This window comes from Stomoxys calcitrans, chromosome 5, assembly GCF_963082655.1.
Source record: "Stomoxys calcitrans chromosome 5, idStoCalc2.1, whole genome shotgun sequence".
NCBI lineage: Eukaryota > Metazoa > Arthropoda > Insecta > Diptera > Muscidae > Stomoxys > Stomoxys calcitrans.
In genome coordinates, this window is record NC_081556.1 from 76,664,735 (window position 1) to 76,686,952 (window position 22,218).

At 35.1% G+C, this 22,218-nt stretch overlaps 1 protein-coding gene across 6 annotated transcripts in view; it reads left to right on the top strand.

The window, feature by feature from the left end:
- The window catches only part of LOC106081062 (heterogeneous nuclear ribonucleoprotein K), a 155,132-nt gene that overhangs the window by 128,327 nt on the left and 4,587 nt on the right, over window positions 1-22,218 (top strand). For all 6 annotated transcript variants that reach the window (XM_059369200.1, XM_059369202.1, XM_059369199.1 and 3 more), the window contains one exon: window positions 21,413-22,204. In XM_059369200.1, the coding sequence (XP_059225183.1) occupies window positions 21,413-22,204 (792 nt within the window). The remainder of the gene's footprint in view (window positions 1-21,412; window positions 22,205-22,218) is intronic.

A 22,218-nucleotide genomic window follows, 5' to 3' on the forward strand; every position in this document is an offset into this window, starting at 1 on the left:
AAAAATCATTTTTTTTTTTGTAGTGGACAAAGTTTTAAATTTTTTCGTAAAAGAGTGATCCTTTATCACAGACCATGTTAATAAAAGTTAAATACAAAATGTGGCAAATTCACGACTAACGTTCAACGGTGTAGCGAAATGTTACACAGTTACCATAAAAATAGTACTTTCCCAATAAAACAGATTTGTTTACCAGAAAGAAAGGCAAAACCTTTTTTTTGCGTGTATGATTGTATGATTTGTATTCTAAGAAGTTAAATCCTCAAATGGATCCCTCAGCAAGTACCTATACGAATTGGGACGTCTAAGTGGCACGTGTTTTCGTAAAGCATGACATTTCGCATTAAGCTTCTTGGGATCAAAAGAAAAAATTAGGGTATGCGTTTGTGTGCAATTGCAAAAAATGTTGTCTTCTTTTTGTAGCATGGGAGTCTAGTTTGGATAAAAAACTAAAAATACTAAGGAAGAACTGCCTTGAAACATTTATTCCAGGTAGCTTGAAACTATTTATGACCAATAGAACGAAAAGGGCTGATTATTCATATCCATTTGCGCAACATACAATTATACCGGTAAACATTGCATGCAACAAGTAAACATTCCATGTGAATTTTCACTCAACCACTGTGCCTGTTGCCTACTATCTCTGCTCTATGATCTTAGTAGTACACAGACACACAATAAATCTGTCCTTGTAAAATGCCTATAGCTAGAATGCAAAGGCGGAATGTGTGTGTGAGTGTATGGGTGCAATGGAATGCGTATGTTTTATTCATTAATCCTGTGAGCGGTGTAGCACCACCCATCGTTTTGTATCAACATTTTTCGTTTCGTTTACGTTTTCCTTCTCCTTTTATGTGTTTGTATTGCTGTAGGGGCAGATACTTGGTATGTTGTTAATTTTAATGCGTCCACTTTAAACTTCTTTCCAACTTCTATCTTCACCTACAAGATGATTTTTCTGTTTTTTGTTTGATGGTACTGCTACAACGACACAACCTATTGAAGGAGACGTTCAGCTGTCTTTTTTTTGTGGCTGCTTCCTTAATAAGGACTGTACAACATAATTTGTAGCACACAACACATTAGTTCCTTCACTTCGATTTTGTTTTTGGTACTGACAGCAGGATTTTTGAACTTTTGTGCTGCTGTTGGTTTCGTTTGAGCATAAATGATGAATGCTTAACAGGTGATAAAACCTCTTCTTCATAAACTCTGGGTAGACAAAAGAAACACAAGCTAAAAAGATCCTTACATGCACTGTTGTTTTTAGATGCCCTTTTCCTGTCTTACGTCGTTGATCCTTAAAACATCTGCTTTGTGTGTGCGTTTCACTTTACTTCACTTCAGTTCTACAACTATTGGGTAAGAGTTGGTGTTAAAGTTTGAATGTTTAGGTAGATATTATTGAGTTATTGGTTTGGATTTAGAGAGCATCACAATTCCGGTGAGAGCATCAACAACTATTTATATGCAGTTAGGATTCACCTAAGCCCTAGGTTTGAAGCTGTTTCGTACATTATTTCTAATAAAGATTAGTTTTTCAAGTTTACGGATTACAAACCTCAGGGGTTGTTGAAATCCACATAAATGGTGCTCCATGATAGAAAAAACAAGTGGAAAATTCGGTCAGACCGAATCTTGAGCACCCACCACTAAAAATTTGCAAATTGCAAATTTTGCCCATGAACATTGCACTAAGGAACAGGGACAAACTTCTCACATATCAATGAGTGCAGTCCGATTCAAGTTTAAGCTCAATGATATGGGGCCTCCTTTTTAAAGCCGAGTCCGAACGGCGTGCCGCAGTGCGACACCTCTTTGGAGAGAAGTTTTACGTGGCATAGTACCTCACAAATGTTGCCAGCATTAGGAGGGGAAATCCACCGCTGAAAATTTTTTCTGATAGTCTCGCCAGGATTCGAACACAGGCGTTCAGCGTCATAGGCGGACATGCTAACCTCTGCGCTACGGTGGCCTCAAAAATTTACATAAACTAAATTTAGTTGAAGGGTATAATAACAAGTATAGTACCAAATATAATACCAAGTATAGTACTAAATTTCTGCCAAACCAGGGAAAAATCAAAGCTAGGAGCCAAACAGAGATAATAGAGAAAATGGTTTGTATGGGAGCTATATCAGGTTATACACCGATTTGAAACATACTCGGTACAATGATTGAAAGTCGTAACAGAATACTACATGCAAAATTTCAGCCAATTATAGCTACTAGAGAGGGGCTCATAGACTCAGGTCAAAGTACCTCGTTATATGGGAGCTCTATCCAAATCTGATGCCCAACGGCCTACATCAATATAAGTATCTGTTCAAAATTTCAAGTGGCTAGCTTTACAAGTTCGATCGGATGCATATGGCTAGATCGATTTAGAATGTCGAAACGATCTAGCATATATATATATTTTTTATAGGTTCGAAGAATAATATTTCGAGATTTTACACCCATCCCATGGTTGTTCACCGATTTGAACCGCACTCGGTTCAATTATCGTAATAGAACACTACTTGCAAAGTTTCAGTCAAATTGCGGCCTCTACATAGAAAAAAAATAGTCGGTTTCAATCACGAAATTAATTGTATCAATTAATTTTTTAATTGAAAGTGCTTCAATCACGAAAATTATAATATCAATCACAGTTTTTGAGAATCGTATTGATCCAATTAAAAAATGTTTTAAATTTTCGAAATTTCCAATTAATTTTCAATTGGATCAATTAAAAATTTAATTGAAAATATTCAAATGTTATATTAAAATTTTTGCGAAAAGCGCGCTGTATAGGACGTACCCTCGATTCGATGCAACACGAGTTAATATATGTAAAACTCCTGGAAGATGACCACTTAGAAACAAAACACCTCCGGGAGTTTTTCCAAAAATGGAAACGTAAATATTGTTTTCCGAATTATAAAAGAAAGCATAGCCAAACAGTTATTAAATCAATTCTAAAGAAGCCGTTATGACATTAATATTTATATTTTGATCATTTAGTTATTTTCTGATTATAAAGTAGTTGAAAGATTGTGTGTGGGGAGCTATATCTTCTATATAAAGGGTGATTTTTTTGAGGTTAGGATTTTCATGCATTAGTATTTGACAGATCACGTGGGATTTCAGACATGGTGTCAAAGAGAAAGATGCTCAGTATGCTTTGACATTTCATCATGAATAGACTTACTAACGAGCAACGCTTGCAAATCATTGAATTTTATTACCAAAATCAGTGTTCGGTTCGAAATGTGTTCAAATTTTGACAAATTTTGTTCAGCGATGAGGCTCATTTCTGGTTGAATGGCTACGTAAATAAGCAAAATTGCCGCATTTGGAGTGAAGAGCAACCAGAAGCCGTTCAAGAACTGCCCATGCATCCCGAAAAATGCACTGTTTGGTGTGGTTTGTACGCTGGTGGAATCATTGGACCGTATTTTTTCAAAGATGCTGTTGGACGCAACGTTACGGTGAATGAACACATTTCGAACCGAACACTGATTTTGGTAATAAAATTCAATGATTTGCAAGCGTTGCTCGTTAGTAAGTCTATTCATGATGAAATGTCAAAGCATACTGAGCATCTTTCTCTTTGACACCATGTCTGAAATCCCACGTGATCTGTCAAATACTAATGCATGAAAATCCTAACCTCAAAAAAATCACCCTTTATATTCAATAAGCAGCTCACCCCTTTCGTTGACACCCGAACTTGACCATATCTGATGATGTGCATTAGCATCACTTCCTAAAATGAGGCTTTTCTTCCCTACAGAAGCGGGTTCAATCAGCGACTTAAGGTTTGAAGGCGGCATCTCTGAATCGTGTGCCATCAGTAATGAGACTTGTTTATTTCAACTGGATGCTACTAAATCTTCAGCGACGGAAGAAGAAAAACATTTAGATTACTCTTTGCAAGAATACAGGCTCTGTGTCTACCATTTCCCGTACCCTTGAGAAGTTTAAATCACGGAATTCTTAGTCCACGAACCATTCCTCCACACACTTTGGTTCCTGGATAAGAACCACGACTTTCATTTAGTTATTTTCTGATTATAAAGTAGTTGAAAGATTGTGTGTGGGGAGCTATATCTTCTATATACAATATAACGATCATTTATCAAAATTTTGAGCGGCTAGACTTTCAAAAAAGGACAGTCGGGACTCCTAAAATGTTTTCCTTTTGGCACTCGATTCGTTCGCTAATTCAATGAAAACAGCTGTTTTCCCTCTATAAAATCAGCTGTTTTCAATGAATTGCCGAACGAATTGAGTGACAAAAATTATTGATCAATTAATTTTTTAATCGAAAATTTCAACACGATCGTAATTGAAAAAAAAACTCAGATTCAATTAAAAGAATTACTGAAACAATTAATTTTTTAGTTGAAAATGACAAAAATTTCTATCACGATCGTAATTGAAAAAGGTTTAGATTCAATTAAAAGAACGATTGAATCAATTAATTTTTTAATTGTAAATTACCAAAATTTCAATCACGATCGTTTTTGAAAAAAAGCCGGTCCAATTAAAATATGATTGATTCAATTAATTTTTTAATTGAAAACATTTTTATTTTCAATTAAATTTTTGGTGATATCTTTATAGTGGTGGGAGACACCTCGAAGCTTGGTGTCATAGATTTTAGAATTAGCGCAGAAGATCGAGGCGCTTGGACCGCTATTCTACATTCGGCTAGTGGAACAAATATTCTGTAATAGCCAATTAAAGTAAAGTAAGGATATCTTTTCCTATGTAGGAGCTTGGGGAGTCAAGTCGAAGGACCTCTTTAAAAGACCTATCCCCAACGTCCTTTATCAATAAGAATTATCTGTGTAAAATTTCAAGCAGATATCTTTAGTCGTTCGACCGTTTTGGTGATTTCCGAAGACGGACGAAAGGACATGTCTAGATTGACTTAGGATGGTGGTGGGTATAAAAACAAACCATGGCAGTCCTGGAAATAGATGTACTACAAAAAAAAAATGCTAATTTGCCCATGAACATGCCATTAATTCCGTGTTTATGTTTAACTGAATATTTCTATGCAACTATACATATATTGTTCGAAATTGAGCATAGATCTAAACCGGCTTTGGGGATAGCTTTGTTATCAACTCACAATGTTTCAGAATCCATCATTGTCACACAGAAATGCAAATAAAGCCATTCTCACCCACTTCCTATCCTTTCCCTATTTCTTCAAGTGTTTTATGGTCTGAATTAATTAGAAATTTATGACCATGCGAATACGAATTTTCCATACGTTTTATTAGTCACCTTCATACTTCTTGCTAAACTCAGCCACAGACAGATGTTTCTCGCACTAGATGCGTGAATTCAATCTGTCAATAAAAGCAGAAAAGTAAAATAACACAAGGAAAAAAATCAATAAAAACCCATTTTTATACATCGTCAGTGGCGACAGGACGATGTCAATTTGTAATTTCCAACAACTACTGGCCGCCTACTCAACCCACTCAATATCTACCACCCTCCTTCCTACTGGCTCTGCTTTCAAGGTAATTGTGGAGTAGAAAAAAAAACATGAGCAACAGCAACAAAATTCCCCTAAATTATCTTATTTTATTATAACATTTTCTCTCATCCTTCATCGTCACTAGCGCGCAGAACTTTGCGGCTGCTGCTTTCACTCATGGCCCAGACTTTTGTCTGTCGTCGACATAGTCTCGCTAACGCCTTTACTGGAGCGTGTCATACAATAACTTCATTAGATGCGTTGCCATGCATTTCCGCTGGTACCCGTACTCACTCTGTCGTTGTTGTGGGCGACCATTGTTGATGCTGCTGTGAGTGAGTGTCTCCCACATTTCGTCCTTATTTCTTCTTTGCCTCGTCAATTTAATTTGTGCTTGAACTCAAGTTTGAAATTATCTAATACATACAATATATGTTATATACTGGTATTTTGTTATATACTCCCCATACCGTGGAAGTATGATAAAGCATATTGAATGTATAAAATTGTTCTTCCTGAGGGGGGCAGCGTGGGAAACAGTTGTTTATTTGATTTATTTTGTTGGCAATTAGGTATGTTTTTCTTCCCCCGACCACGGCATATATCTACATACTTATGTATAATTCACGGGCGTCTCTTTTGCAGGGAGTTTAGGAAATGACCACCCACACGAAATCGATTAATACGAATTAATTTTGTGGAATTTTTTTAAATGATCCTAATCAATATTATTAAAATTCTTGAAAATTCCCATTAATAGTTTAATTGAATCAGTAAAAAAGTGGCATCGGTTTTTTTTTTTATATAATTCATTGAAATTGGTGCACATCTTTTGAAAGTACAGTGGTGCTTTTATAATTAGGCACACCATTTTTAATTTTGAATAATTGACGTTTTATTGAAATTAAATGATAATAACGTAATTTTTCACTAGCAATTCCCTAAGACATTATTAGGAAAATATGTATATAAAAAAAAAAACAGAAGAAAAAGTTGCTGAGTTTATTAACATGCCAAGGAAATATTTCATCCAATTTTTGTTTGGGCAGCTAATTCAGGACCTTATATTTTTCATTTATAAAGTAAAAAATATTGCTCTTCAACTTGGGGGGAAGACTTGCAACTAACTTTTTTAGCGAACCTGAGAGATATTTAGGCAAAATTCTTGTGAATTTTAGAAAAACTCATCCGAATTTCAAGTTTTTCTCCTCCCCAAAGCTTCTGAAAGTTTTTAATGGGTTTGAATTCGCGGATTTTATAGGATAAATCTGTTTTTATTAGAAAAACTAGGATTTAACTCCTCTGGAGGCATATTTTGGACGAATGAAGTTTGCAAGTTTTGAACCATAAATGCTTTCATTGGCGTCATTTCAGGGCAATGGTGATCTATTCTTTAAGTATATTACGTTTCGGAACCACAAAATACCATGCAAGACTTATACAACTACTGCCAACACAAGAACAACCTCCCACTAAGATTCATCCTCTCCAGTGACAACGTGAATATTTTACTTTCTTGTTTATAAGATCCGTGATACAAATGTGAACCGCTGGAGCCCGTTTACAACTCCAAGCTGGCGAATTTGAATCATAATCTCGCAATACTGCATCTTCCCCCAATTATCAATCAATCTGTGACATATCTTGAAGTCTTAAACATGATTATTTGTTTTTTTTCCACACCATTAACTTTTCAACTTGATTCTACCGTGTTCTATCAAAGTTAAAACCAAATCTTCCCCTTTGTGATTTTGTTTAATGGGGAATTGCCCATGCATATCTTGTGACTTAATTACTTATATAAATATATCGGAATTTTTTCTTTTTCTTTTCCTTTTTGTTTTTTTTTTTTGTTGCTGTTTTTACCCAAGACAAACACCATAAACAAACTTTCGTAAGGATTGTGGGTAGGTAGAGTTTCTTTGGGGGTGGGGGAGGGCGGGATGTAAAAAAGGACGAATGGGGTCATATAAGCTCAACAGCGGCAGCAGCAGCAACAACAACAACATCAACACGAACAATAATGTGTTTTATTATTAATTAATATTTTGTCTTTGCCAGTCAAGCATGTCATTCATTTTCACTGTTGTGTTCATTCGCTGTAATGATATCATTTCCATAGGATTTCTCGCATAATAAATTCACTAAAGTTTCAATGATATTCGAAACTTTGGGTCTTCCTTTTCTCCCGGTCCTTCGTTCGTTTGCCACTAATGCTAGTAACTGCCTTCTAATTGTCTTCTTTTTCTTTTATTGCACCTCCCACAAGGAGAGTGTAAATTTAAACACTATTCGTGTTTTCGTTTTCTCTGGCTGACTGAGAGGGGAAAAAGCAAAGGGCTGGTGGTGGGAGTGGGTGGAGGTGGTGTAAGGTTAGGGTAGCATTAAAGCTATTATTAAATTCTGGCGTTTGGCGTCAGCCTCTGCCTCCGCCGCTGTCTAGAGCCATAAAATGCGTGATTAACTTAAGTTCTTGGTTTCTTCGCTTCTCTGTTGAATTTTCTTCAACTGTGTTTTTGGTTTCTTTCTTATTTATATTTTTATTACATACTATGGTGCCGTCACAAAGTCGTCGGTTTTTGAGTTTCTTTTTTTTTAGCTTGCTCCATCCTCTTGGTGTTGGTTCATTCGCAATTTTGCCCTTTGAATTTATGAACATATTTGGGAAGTATTTTTTCTTCTGGCTGGTCTTTATCATCGTAATTATCATGTATTTCATGATTATTGTTGTGTGAAATTTTCGTATCCTTCAGACATTCAGTTATATTCCTGTTATGAGTTCGTTTTCTCTCTCACTCACTCTCTCATATTTCCCTCTATCAGTGACTTCTATCTCTTCTGTTACTCTCTTTGTGTACTTCTCAATATTTATGTAACTGAGATTTGATGCCCTACGGTTGGTCTTTGTTTAAATAAAATAAATTTTATTTAAATAAACAATTAAAATCAAATTAAAGTACCTAATCTGTGATGAAGAATTATAAGAGAACTTTTTAAGTTATTTGGTGTACAAACTACTATTTTTTTGCCTGAAAAATTAAATTTGTAAAAAAAAATTATTGATACATTATTCATATTCAATATTCAATTCTTTAAAAAAATAATAATAAAAAATTAACTGATACATTATTCAAAGCATTCTCCATCATTAGCCACTACTTTTACTATCTTTGTGGTAGCATTGGGACTTCGTGCCAAAAGAACGGTCCCAGTTCTTAGGTAAAGAATTATTGAATTCAATTGCTCATGTCCTGTTCTGTAGTAAAGCGTATTCGAGCACGTCAGAAGCGAAAGGTATTTCGACAACAAAAGTAAGAGCGTGCTAATTTCGGCCGGGCCGAATCTTATATACTCTCCACCATGGATCGCATTTGTCAGGTTCTATGTGCGGTATCTCTTTTTAGGCAAACAAAGAATATTGAATAAGAACTGTTATGCTATTGGTGCTATATCAATTTATAGTCCGATTCGGACCATAAATGAATGCTGAACATTGTAGAAGTCATTGTGTAATATTTTAGTTCATTCGGATAAGAATTGCGCCTTGTAGGGGCTCAAGAAGCAAAATCGGGAGATAGGTTTGTATGGGAGCTGTATCAAGCTATTGATCGATTCAGATCATATTAGACACGTATGTTGAAGGTCATGAGAGAAGCCGTTAAAAAAAAATGCCAAAGTAAAGACCCCAAGATCGGTTTATATGACAGCTATATCAAAATATGGACCGATTTGGCCCATTTACAATACCAACCGATCTACACTAATAAAAAGCATTTGTGGAAAATTTCAAGCGGCTAGCTTTACTCCTTCGTGCTTTTGACAGACAGACGGGCGGACATTGCTAGATCGACTTAAAATGACATGACGATCAAGAATATATAAACTCTATGGATCTCAGACGCATATTTCGAGGTGTTACAAACAGAATGACGAAATTAGTATACCCCCATCCTATGGTGGAGGGTATAAAAATTGTGTTTACACTTTGGCGCCTATCGAATACTGAATTATGACTTGCATATTCAATAAATATTTACAGAAAAATATTAACAATTGAAATATCAAGTTTTCATTCTCTACAAAAGGGTAGTAAAATCAGGATATGAAGAAGGAAGTGAGAGGTCTAATGCAAATTGTTTTGAGTAACAAATTAACTGTGGATCCACCAACCGAAAGTTTTGCCATATAGAATTCTTTGAATTTTCCTTGGTTTTGTCCAAATTATTTACTTATCGTTAATTTCATCTACTTCCTGGAACAACTTTTTGTTTTGCCTGTATGTGTGTGTGTGTGGTCCCTTATAAATAAAATCCCCACCATTTCCGAGTTTGAATTTTGCAAAAATAGCAATTTTACCAAATTCTCTTACATTGCATTCGAATACAACAAGCTGAAAAAAAATCCCTTTGGTATATTTGTGTTTAATGTTCCGAAAATTCTATTGGCAAAACGCGCATGTTTGTGCTCCTGTAGTATATGGAATACCGGTTCAGTTCAGTTCTTTCCTTTGTTGTTTGTTTCAAAGAGGATTTCTTGTTTCTCCACCAAAGCAGTTGTTTGTTCATTTATTGTGTTTTATTTACCAAAAACTATGACATCACACATTGCTGTGCACACGCACCCATACACACACAGGCATGAAAATAACCATGGACGATGTCATTGTACTTCAAACAGTATTAGTATGTCCTTTGACTTGCCTCGGCTTGCTTTCTGTTGTTAATAAAAAATCCTTACAAGAACAAGAATTCGGAGAGGAAATGAGAGAGAAAAGGGGGTGTGAGAGTACTATTGTCAACATGACAATATAAGTCGCGTTTGACAGTTCCATTATCTCTTCTACTAACTGTAACTTATGCCTCTCTCTCTCTGAATAACTCGTTGCCGCAACAATTGTGAGAGAACTTCGGTCAATGTATGTGTGCCTTATTAGTTGCTTGTGTACCTACCTACCTACCTGCCCAATGAGAGCTGCTATTTTTGTATGGCGGTTTTGCCGCCCGGCTTCCTTCCTTACCTCACAATTCTTCAGTTTGGCTTACCTTGCTTATTGAGCATCATGACCGGATTTTGTGACTCAGACTGACGTTTGGAAACTACAGCAGAGCGAATCCGGAGAGAAACAGAGAGGGAGCCATTAGAATTCTCACTAATATGACAGAATAGCTTTGCAAGGAAAATGATGAAACAGAGGGATGAAACAACACATTTGACTCGTCCCAACATAGTCACCAAAATGTTCCATTGCTAATCAGTTTTATATTAACTCTGGTCGTGGCAACAACGTTTTTCTCATTTGTCGCTAAGCTACTCTTGCTTCTTAAAACTCGAAATATAAAATGAAATTCGATGAAGAAAACCAAAAAAAAAAAACACAAGAAAAAAGAGAGAAGTTTTGAAAAATTTTAACAAATTAAAATCGACATCAAAGTGAAATACTTGCTAATAGTGTTTGTTCGATGTTCAGATTTTACTCAACCTCAAGAAAAAAGTCTTACAATGTAAAAATCCCTTAAAATGGTTTCGAAAATGTTTTAACCGCGACCTTAGAACGTGAAAATGTTCCATGTATTGCGGCTTATTCTTCGTTGCGGAACTCCTTGCTACCAATGGAAAAAATTGCTATTGCCTACAGCGCTTACCCATGGAAAGAAGTAAAATACAGTGTGGCGAATATGTAAGACAGTGTTGTGAAAAATTGTGACGAAGGAGTATTTGATTGGTTGAGCAGATCATGATGCCATCAACATTTTAGGTGAGCCTGAACCCATTTCAAGTTCTTCCATAGAATAGCAATTTCTTCAACAGCTAGAAGTTGCTGTTCATTTCTTTTTCGCATAAACTCCCCAACCCAGCAGTCATTCATTCATTTGTGCTGAATTCTTAAGATGACCTAATATGATCATTTTTTTTGAATTATAAAAATATATCTTGACATCATTTTAGAAAGAGCATGCGAGTATTACTTTTTATTCGAAATTCTCTCTTTCTATAGTAAAATAACGCTGTATTAACCCTTGGGTGATATCATCTGGAGGCCAGCGTAGCGCAGAAGTTAGCATGTCGCCCGCTTATGATGCTGAACGCTTGGGTTCGAATCCTGGTATGAACATCAGAAAAGATTTTAAGCGGTGGTAATCCCCTCCTAATGCTGGCGACATTTGTGAGGAACTATGCCATTGGAAATAAAAACTTCTATCGCACTGCGGCATGCCGTTCGAACTCGACTATAAAAAGGGGGCCTCTTATCATTGAGCTTAAAACGTGAATCGGACAGCTCTCATTGATATGTGAGAAGTTTCCCCCCCGGTTCCTTGGTAGAATGTTCATGGGTAATTTTGCACTTGATATCATCTGATAGTTGTGTATAACATTAACCAGCCTCTATACCAGCCATATTAAAATAAAAGTTTCGAAAGAAGCTTGAAGAAATTTAAAAAATAATGATGTTAACTAGAGATAAAAAATTTTTGTTGAAAGTAGAGTTGCATTGGAATGTAGCAAAAATCCTGATTCTATTTTAGTTTGTTATGAGTAAATTTTATGTTTCACTAAACATAAGTTGAATAGATTCCCCTGACTCTTCGCAACTTCTGAAACCAAGATTCGATATGTTCTCCACTTGATTCTTCAAAGTTTCAAGTCGAGTTGGGAGATTGTGTATTCTTCACATAGAAACGGACTTAATTGTTTTAAAACAATGTCATTACATAGCGGGGAACTTGAGAAGGAACCACATTTCGAAATCTTCCATAAGACGCATTGCATAATTCAACACCAATAAAAGCAAAACAAACTCCAATTAAACATTATAAAAGACCTTTCTATGAAATCTTTTGGTTAGACGTTTAGAAGATTTCACTTCAGTTGACTATACCCTTCCACCACAACTGTAGAACACAGTTATTATAACTTTGTGCGACGCTGAGAAAAAGATGAGCTAGACCTGATGATTAACAATCAGCTTAGAATTACTTCCTGATTCGATATAGCTATGTCCATGTATGCATTTAATCAAGCTACAGGTAGCATTTGTTGTCCGATTACTATGAAATTTTCCACATGCATTATTTGGCCAAAGGACGAACGCTATTGATATACATAACCCTCAAGTTTATATATAGCTCCCATATATTTTTTTTTCAATTATTATGGTAGCCGTAGCCACAATTTTCGTCTGATCTTTATACAATTTTGGTATGTGTTTTGATTTGACGTCTCAAAATCTGTTTAGGTTTGGATATAGCTCCCATATATAACTTTCATCCGATATGCACATTTATGGCTAAAATAGACACAATTTTGTTGCGATCTTCACAAAAAATGTTATGCTCTCTCGCATTTGCTTTATAGAGGTATAAGAGAGACTCGGTGATGTAGGGTAATTATATAGTAGGCTCGGTCCGAATTTTGCCGGCCTTTCACTCCTTTGTTGAGATGCTGGACATGGCTGAAATACAAATGTTACGAGCAATTGAAAAATGTTTTTAGGTGTTCTCGGTGGCAGGATTTGAACCCGGGCGTTTGGGCACGATAGGCGGGCATGTAAACCTATGCACCACGGCGGCTCGTCGGGCTAAAGTACACTATAATTTAACGACTTAAATTTTTCTCGATGTAACTGTGCGTTGTACACTAAGGCGGCAGCCCTTGCCGATTAAGGAGTCCATCGGGTTAATCCGGTACGTACAACCGGCTGTCATGGGATTATCTCGTGTCGATTTTTCTCATCATATTATCTCATGTCTTAGGGAAAAATGGTCTTGTCAAAAGTCAGTAATTTTACAAATTCAAACAAAAATGTCCTGTAATTCCCGGAAATGAGATTTATGGAAACGGTCTTATATGTACTTTTATGGCAATAGGTCCACTACTTTGAACTACAGGTACGAAATGGAATAAATTTTTACTTTGTTTAAATTTTTTTCATAATTTTTGTTATTGTTATATATTTTGTTATTAGTTTTTTGTATTTTATTTTTTTTTTTTTGCTATAATTTTTCAAGTTACATTTTTTTGTTTTGTTATTATTTTTTGATTTGCTTTTTTATTTTTTTATATTTTTAATTTTTTTTTACATTTTTATTTATTTTTTTATATTTTTAATTATTTTTTTATATTTTTATTTATTTTTTATGTATTTTTTATATATTTTTTTATATTTAAAATTTTTTTATTTTTTTATATCTTTTACATTTTATTTTTAATTTTTTAAATATTTTTCTTTTTTATATATTTATTTTCTATTTTTATTTATATATTTTTTACATTTTTATTTATATATTTTTTTTTGTTTTTTTATTTTCTTTTTATTTTTTTTATTATTTTTTATTTTTTTTTATTATTTATTATTTTTTTTTTATTTTTTTTTTATTTTTTTTTTATTTTTTTTTATTTTATTATTTTTTTTATTTTTTATTATTTTTGTAAATTTTTTTGTTATTTTTTAAATTTTGTTTCTGTGTTTTTTGTTTTGTTGTTTTTTTATATTTTTTTTATTAATTTTTATATATTTTTTATTAATTTTTATTAATTTTTATTTATTTTTTTTTTATTAATATTTTTTTTTTTTATATATATTTGTTTTATTTATTTGTTTATATATTTTTTTATATACATTTACATTTTTTCTTGCCTCTATTTGAAAACAAAATAATAAAAACCCTTTTTAAAGAGTCTCAGCAATTGTGGTGTGTTAATTGTATCAGGAGCGGGCTGTTTTTTTTTTATTTTTATTATTTAAATTTATTTTCATTATTGTAGTTTATTTTTATTATTTTAATTTTGTTTCTTCATTTTTATTTTTTTAATATTTTTATTATCCTTTTTGTATTTTTTAATTTAACTTTTTTTTGTTTTTTTATTATTGTTAATTTTTTATGTTTTTTGTGTTTTTAATATTTTTAACAGTTCTTTTTTCTTTTATTTGTAACTCTTGCCAAGACTAAATTACAACAAGTTTCAATTTGTTGATATCGATTTAATTTACTTTAAACAAGAAACTAAAATCCTAAAGGTCTAAGAATTTTGAGTGTAGCTTGTAAATATTATTTTTTGTGAATTTTCTTTCACCCTCTACATTCTAAAGAGGACCTATAATAATGGTCCACCTACATTATATTTTCGGACTATGCACATCATACCACAATCGCCACCAATGCCAGCTAGCTAGCCAGCCACTTCTCCATAGCTGTAGAGTAACATTATGACGCGTCCCTCTGTGGACACTTGAGTTATATGAAGACTATGGGGAAATATGAGGCTGATGTCTGGGGACACAAAAGGACACACAATGCGCACACATACTCGTACATGTGGTGAAGACATTTGTTTCTTCACTATTCCACAACATTGGATGAAACCACGCAAATATAATAAAAAAAACATGACTCATTGGGTTAAATAGAAATATGATATGACATAATTGAGAACCAACCAAACGAACCCAGTCAGGCGGTCAACAACAATAACATCAACAAAAAAGAAAACGAGGCTAAAAGGACAAAAGCTCACACCACACAACAGGGATAATGGTAGTGGCGATGTTGATTGCGATGATGATGATGATAATGATGGAAAGGAAATGGTCACTTTGAAATATAGCACATATTTATTTTGGCCTTGTCGTCCCCAATTGGAAAACCATAGAGAAAATCTTAAAATTGAGAGTAGTGAGGGGATTTTACAAAATTAATAATAATTTGTTATAAGAATCTGTCAGTAGATACAGAAATCTCTTTAACATTGTTGTAAAGCCTATGTATGTTTTATTAGTTATATTTCGTTAAAAAATTTAGAAAATTATTAAAATATTGCTTAGAGCATAAATTGAGTCTTGTAATCATAGTCAACCATTTCTTCTTTCTCTTTTCCCTAGTAAAAATGTTACAACATAGAAATTGTTCCATACACAAAAAGTTGAAGAGTTTTTTATTGCTTCCTTTCGAAAATAATTGATAAATTCTTTAAATCTTATCGATGATTGGGCAACGTGTCTTACATCTATTGTTTAAAATTTCATTCCTTTAACATTGACAATTTCTCAAGACAATATTTCCCACAAGTTTCCAGTTTTCTATATCTTATTCGAAAAAGTATTAAATTTCCAAACACACAAAATAATGCATATCTAAACAACTCAAATATGAATATTAGTAAATTGTTTTTTCCGCTCTTCAGCGATAGAGTAACTATTTTCCACTCCACATCCGAAATAATTATCCAGGATCATTGAAATGCATACATCAAACGGAAGCACGTTCAGACTGACGGATATAAACACTTGTGAATTTCAGGAGATTTTTAGTGTTTGCTATGTTCTCTTATTTTCCTTATTCGTCATGGCCACTTCTCCATTTCATTGGAGTTATGGTTTCGTCCACCACTAAAAGTAATGACGTGAATTGGGGAGAATATCCATCATGCCATACAACATTGCTGTATGTGTGCGTTTCAAACAGGATGTGATTTTTTCTGTACGGCAAACAGGATGTAGTTCACATTCCCTTTATTGTATTACCTCCATCTGAAAGAAAACTGCTCCTGGTATCTTTTTTTTTATTCTTATCGATAGACAGACAATATTCCTCTTCCCTTCATCATAATGTAGTAAAATCAATCATGCAGAAAACACTGAAAATAAATGAAGAAAACACATGCATATTAAAGGACCTGTCTGCCCGCATGGCAGGAAATAGTAGGAGTCATAAGAAAAAACAAAACGTCGTTCGAAGGAATTCTGGGGTAAATAGAGTGACTGACATGTTGTAAAGCAGACTGACTAAGTTTTGCACGGCGTTTTGTTCTTTTTTTTTTAAAGGGATTGTTGCAAGGAATACACAATTTCCGGCTAGCAACAGGTGTTGAACTGTAAGCGCATTACCATAAGACAATGAGAATAGGGAATGCAATCTCCTTATTGAATAATATAAAGTAGAGAGAAGAAAGGAAGATTGGTCGAGAAGTTTCTAACAATTGTATGACAAGTTTCAAGTATTCAAAAATAATGTTCTTTTTTTTAATAAAATAGTGTTTGAAAGAAATCATTTTGTAATGCATAGATTTTTGAAATAAGATTTTGAACTTGACACTGTTCTGCTTTCAGAATAGTTATAGAAGGCTGGACGCAAATAGTTTTAATTGTATTACACCAGGACTAAATGTTTCGAAATGTTATTTGAAAGCCTCAAAATAGCATTAATTACATCATTTGTTACATTTTCATTTAGAATTTTGAAAGAAATCATTTTGTAATGTATAGATTTTGCAGTGAAAATGAGAACAGAGTACTAGCACTTGACACTGTTCTGCTTTCAGAATAGTTGTAGAAGTCTTGACGCGAATTGTTTTAATTGTATTACATCATGTTTGTTTCGAAATGTTATTTCAAAGCCTCAAAATAGCATTAATTACATTATTTATTACGTTTTCATTTAGAATTTTGTAATTTATATGTAAAGTTGAAACTGACTAGGATTCTCTAAATAATATGTAAAATTATTTTAATTGTTGATAGTGCTTGTCATTGAGGATGTCAACTTTTTCTTTGTTTTCATTCATTGTTTGTTTAGGTTTTCTCTTTTTTGTGTCATTTTCAAACGGCGCATTATAACATCCTCAATGTTCATGGGGTCCTTTCCTCCTTTTTATTTTCGACAAGTAACATAATCTTCTATTAGAGAATCCCGCCACTTGTTCCTATAAACAGTTACAAGTAATAGAGTATTAACACCTTCTTCGTAGGATATGTTAATGTCATTGAACTGCTTCAATAAATCTGGCAACTACTTCTATATCAGTATGCGTGTATGTGCAAGTGACATATGAAAACAACTTGTCGTCCACAAAGCTTGTATTAAACCTCTCCAAACAATGCCCCACTCTCTCTACATACCTACCTACATGTGTGAACATGCATACATATCTTAGAATATGTGTGTGTATGCGCCTAAAATTTTATCACATGTTTGATACTCATTGCAAGAAAAGCCAGGGCGAGGGGAAGTGTGAGAACTTTTAACGACCATCCACCATTGTGCGAAGATGTCACATACATATGTACGTACGTATGATATGCATGTGTAAATATGTACATGACCTACAAAGCCAACAATGCCATAGATGTGGGTAATAGATGAGCAAAATAAAGAGAGAGGGACAGAGAGAGAGAGAGAGTGATAGAGATTGTGACAAAGGTGTCAACTACAACTAAGTTGTTGTCAAGTTGTTATGTAGCAGCATTTTGTTGTTGGTATTTGCAACACTTCCCTACTTAACAATAGGCCGCTGCTGTTGTGTGGCTATGAAGAGGGCCAAGATGGGGATTTTTCTCTAACATTTAAACAACAACTCACTCATCCTTTAATTTTTGTTTGTGTTGTAGTCATTGTTTTCCTTTTTTGCTTGCCTTTGTTTTTCAAGCCAGTCCCTTTTTTCACATGGCTATAAACCTTTAGCTTGTCAGTTGACGATGTTGCAGGGTTCTTCTCACTATGCAGCTCAATGTTGTTTATGACAGTTCATTGGCGGAAATAAGGAAATCCTTGTTGTTTTTGTTGGGTAAACTGCTGCAGTAACACATTACCACTCAAAGGGCATTCACTGCATTGTTGAATAGCAGACACTCATGCATTTGAAGGATATGCGGCTGCTGCTGGTGAAATATGGATGATGTTGAACTATAGCAGTCTTATTTTTTTTATTTACTTGACCAAATTGACAACAATGATGGGATTTTAAATATACATGTCCATAGTCTATGAAATGATTTCCCAAATTAGAGACGTGAGTGAATTTTCCCACGCACGCTTACGAGAAAAAATGTTACTCACGCACGACTTCTTTATGTAGTCTCACGTTCACGGACAAATAATTTTGGGAATACTTACGACTCACAAAACACGACTAACGAGATACTCAGAAGTCACGAGACGCTCACAACTCTCGGTTAAAAATATATTTTCCATGAAACGGATAATATTTTTTCCAAGCGTCTCAAATCATGCGATATGCACAACCACTTATTTGTTCTTTTCATTTTTAGGCATCTGTAGACAGAAATTGTTTCTACTTCTTTCATACTTTTTCAAAAGTGACAGCGTGCCGTATGCCGTAAAATACCGTATGATTAGAGACGAATGTAAAAATTTTTTTTTTTTTTTTGATAATTTTTTATCGGTTAATCGCGATTTTCTCGTGAATCGTTAGTATCACGTGAGTCATAAGTGTCTCGTGAGTCGTGAGTGGCTTGTGAGACGTGATTTTCTCGTCAATCGTGATTAGTGTCGTGGCAGGATTTCACTCACTCACGCTCACACACAAATAATTTTCATCCAATCATGGTCACGTGATTGGATTTAGATTTCACTCACGAATTACGTGACTCATGCGCGACACGACAACTCACGAGCACTCCTCTAGTCCAATTATCCCGGCAACCACTGTATTTAGTCTTTTCATTGTTTAGATGCTTAGGTCCTTCAAATAAGGCAATTTGTACATTACTGGCAACTATCCGCCCAAAGAAAAAACATTGTAAGGCCACCGTAGCGCAAAGGTTAGTATGTTCGTCTATGACAATGAAAGCCTGTGTTCGAATCCTGGCGAGAACATCAGAAACAATGTTTTCAGCTGTTGTTTTCTAATACTGGCGACATTTGTGAGGAACTATGCCATGTGTAGAAGCCAAAAAGGTGTCGCACTGCGGCTCGCCGTTCGGACTCGGCAATAATAAGGAGGCCAACGTAGCGCAGAGGTTAGCATGTCCGCTTATGACGCTAAAAGCCTGGGTTCGAATCCTGGCAAGAATATCAGAAAAAAAATTATCAGCGGTGGTTTTCACCTCCTAATGCTGGCGGCATTTGTGAGGTGCTATGCCATGTTAAAACTTCTCCCTAAAGAGTTGTCGCACTGCGGCACGCCGTTCGGACGCGGCTATAAAAAGGAGGCCCCTTATCATTGAGTTTAAACTTGAATCAGACAGCACTCATTGATATGTGAGAAGTGTGCCCCTGTTCCTTAATGGAATGTCCATGGGCAAATTTGCATTGCATTTGCAATAAAAAGGAGAGCCCTTGTCATTGGGCTTAAATTTATATTGGACAGCACTCATTAGGTCTGTTCGCGTACTTTCCCGTAAAAATTTGCAGGGAATAAGAACAGTCTTTACTCACTTTTGAGTTTCATTTGAATTAAGCAGCTGAATTTCATAAAACGGCTTTTCGATTCTGCAAATTTTTGTTGGGAAAATAACATCCAGTAGAGATTTGCATGCTCTAAATTATCAAACACACAAAATTGGCTCGCTCTCACGCACTCTCCCGTTCTCTTCTGTTGGCATATAAAGTAAGCGAACACACATATTGATATGTTAGAGTTTACACCTATGCCTCAATGAAGTGTTCATGATGCCTTTATTATCCATCAACGAAGATTAGACGCTGAATTTTACAAATTATCTTTGTCTAAAAAACGTGCTAGTTCATCTGCTTAAGTGTAATATTTTTTGAGAGTTCTTTTTCTAATCTGCTAACACAGATGTCAAAGATTTCGTTTATGGCAGAGCCGAAGTAGTTAAAATCACTGACTATCTCTGAAATGTAGTTAGAAAGTTACACTGCTGTTCAAGATCTATGGAACGTCTTGTGCGTTGCCATGAACTTTGTCTTTTCTCCATTTCATAGGCGACAATCACTGTTACAATATACTACTCATCGTTTGTACGTGCTGATTAGAGCTTTTGCCAAAAACGGTACATCAATTTTTTCTTTTCTTCGATTTTATTTAATTTTCCATATTTTTCTCTTGATTTTATTTTGAACACAGTGCGTTCTTCAATTTATGCCATGTAATGATTACACATTTCTGTGTAAACGGTAATCGATAGATGCCAATCATTGAAATCAAATGATTTTGATTTTTCATGTGTACAAGTGACTCATACACCCTTGTTTTCATCAATCATGATGTGCCATGTAAAGTCCCCATAAAGTCGGTTTGATTAGAATACATACACATTTCGTACATTCTTCTATATCAGGATGTAAAAAAACAAATCACACAATAAGCTGTCATGTTTTGATTTCCAACTCTTTTGTAAATTATGCCACGATCTCCATGTTGGATAAGAAGTATATACTCTTATAAATTGTCCCAAAGCGATTAGCTGACTTTAATTTTATTCAATTTTCTTTTTGTCATATGTTTTTGAATATATCGTCGTCATTATTCAAACGAATCAACTATGAGAATTTTAAGCTGGTAACATTTTGTTTGTTTATGCGCAATTTGAAATGTCACAACAGCTTTTTTTCCCCCAATATATATTTACAATGACCAGGCATCGTGATATAATGTGTAAACTCCGCTTAAGAAAAATGTTAACGGGCTGCATATGTGCAAAGACATACACCCGTATTCACAAAACTGTATACAGCTTTAGGTAGGTAGGTTTATTTGACAGTTCTATTGGGTTGCCCAAAAAGTAATTACGGATTTTTCATATAGTCGGCGTTGAAAAATTTTGTCACAGCTTGTGACTCTGTAATTGCTTTCTTCCTTCTGTCAGTTATCAGCTGTTACTTTTAGCTTGCTTTAGAAAAAAAGTGTAAAAAAAGTATATTTGATTAAAGTTCATTCTAAGTTCTATTAAAATTGCATTTACTTTCTTTTAAAAAATCCGCAATTACTTTTTGGGCAACCCAATATAAAGGAAATCTGTTAAATAAGCCTACTTTAACGCTACCTTAGATGTTGGTGAATGTCATAATTGTCCGAATTTTTTAAATAGAACTATTTATCCTCGACCGTGTTTAAGAAAATCTCATTGTTTGAAACTAAGAAAATACCTAAAGAATATTAAAATTCTTTTATAACTATTAACTAAATAGTCTAATTTTATATTTTTTTCCCTTTTTATATTTCTTTCAGAAAATTGGCTGTCGCATTCTCAAGGTATTTTCCAATGTTGCACCCCAGAGTACTGATCGTGTAGTCCAGACCGTTGGCAAGCAGAATGAGGTTATTGACGCCATACGCGAGGTCATCAGCTTGACCCGCGAGACTCCCATCAAGGGCCCCGTCCATAATTATGATCCATTGAACTATGATCGCATGTATGCCGATGAGTATGGCGGTTATGGTAATATACCCGGCAGCAGTCGTCCCTCAAGGGATGGCGGACGCCGCAGTGGCGCAGATCGTGGCGACTATGGCCGCGGTGGTGGGCGTAGCGATGAACGCAGCCGCAGTGGTGGACGAAGGGATAATCCATTTGTGAATCCTTGGGCAACTGATGATGGCGGCTTTAATGGAGGCGGCGGAAGCAGTGGTGGCTTTGGAGGTGGTAGTTTTGGCGGCAATGGCGGTTTCGGAGCCAATAGTTTTGGCGGTGGTGGCAGTGGCGGTTTCGGCGCTGCTGCTGGTCCCATGGGTGCCAACAGCTTTGGCGGAGGCTTTGGTGGCCAAGGAGCTGGTTTTGGAGGCAATAATGGTGGTGGATTTGGAGGTGGCGGTTTTGGTGGTGCTGTCAGCCAAGGTGGCTTTGGTGCAGGCATGAGCCAAGGGGGCTTTGGCGGTGGTCCCAGCATGGGTAATGGCATGGTTGGGCCATCAGGCACCTCTGGCTTTGGGGCCAATGGCAGTGTACCCAATAATATAACAGGCACCTTGCCCGAAGGTCATGATCCCAAGAACAGTACACAGGTTTCTATTCCCAAAGATGTAAGTATGGTGTA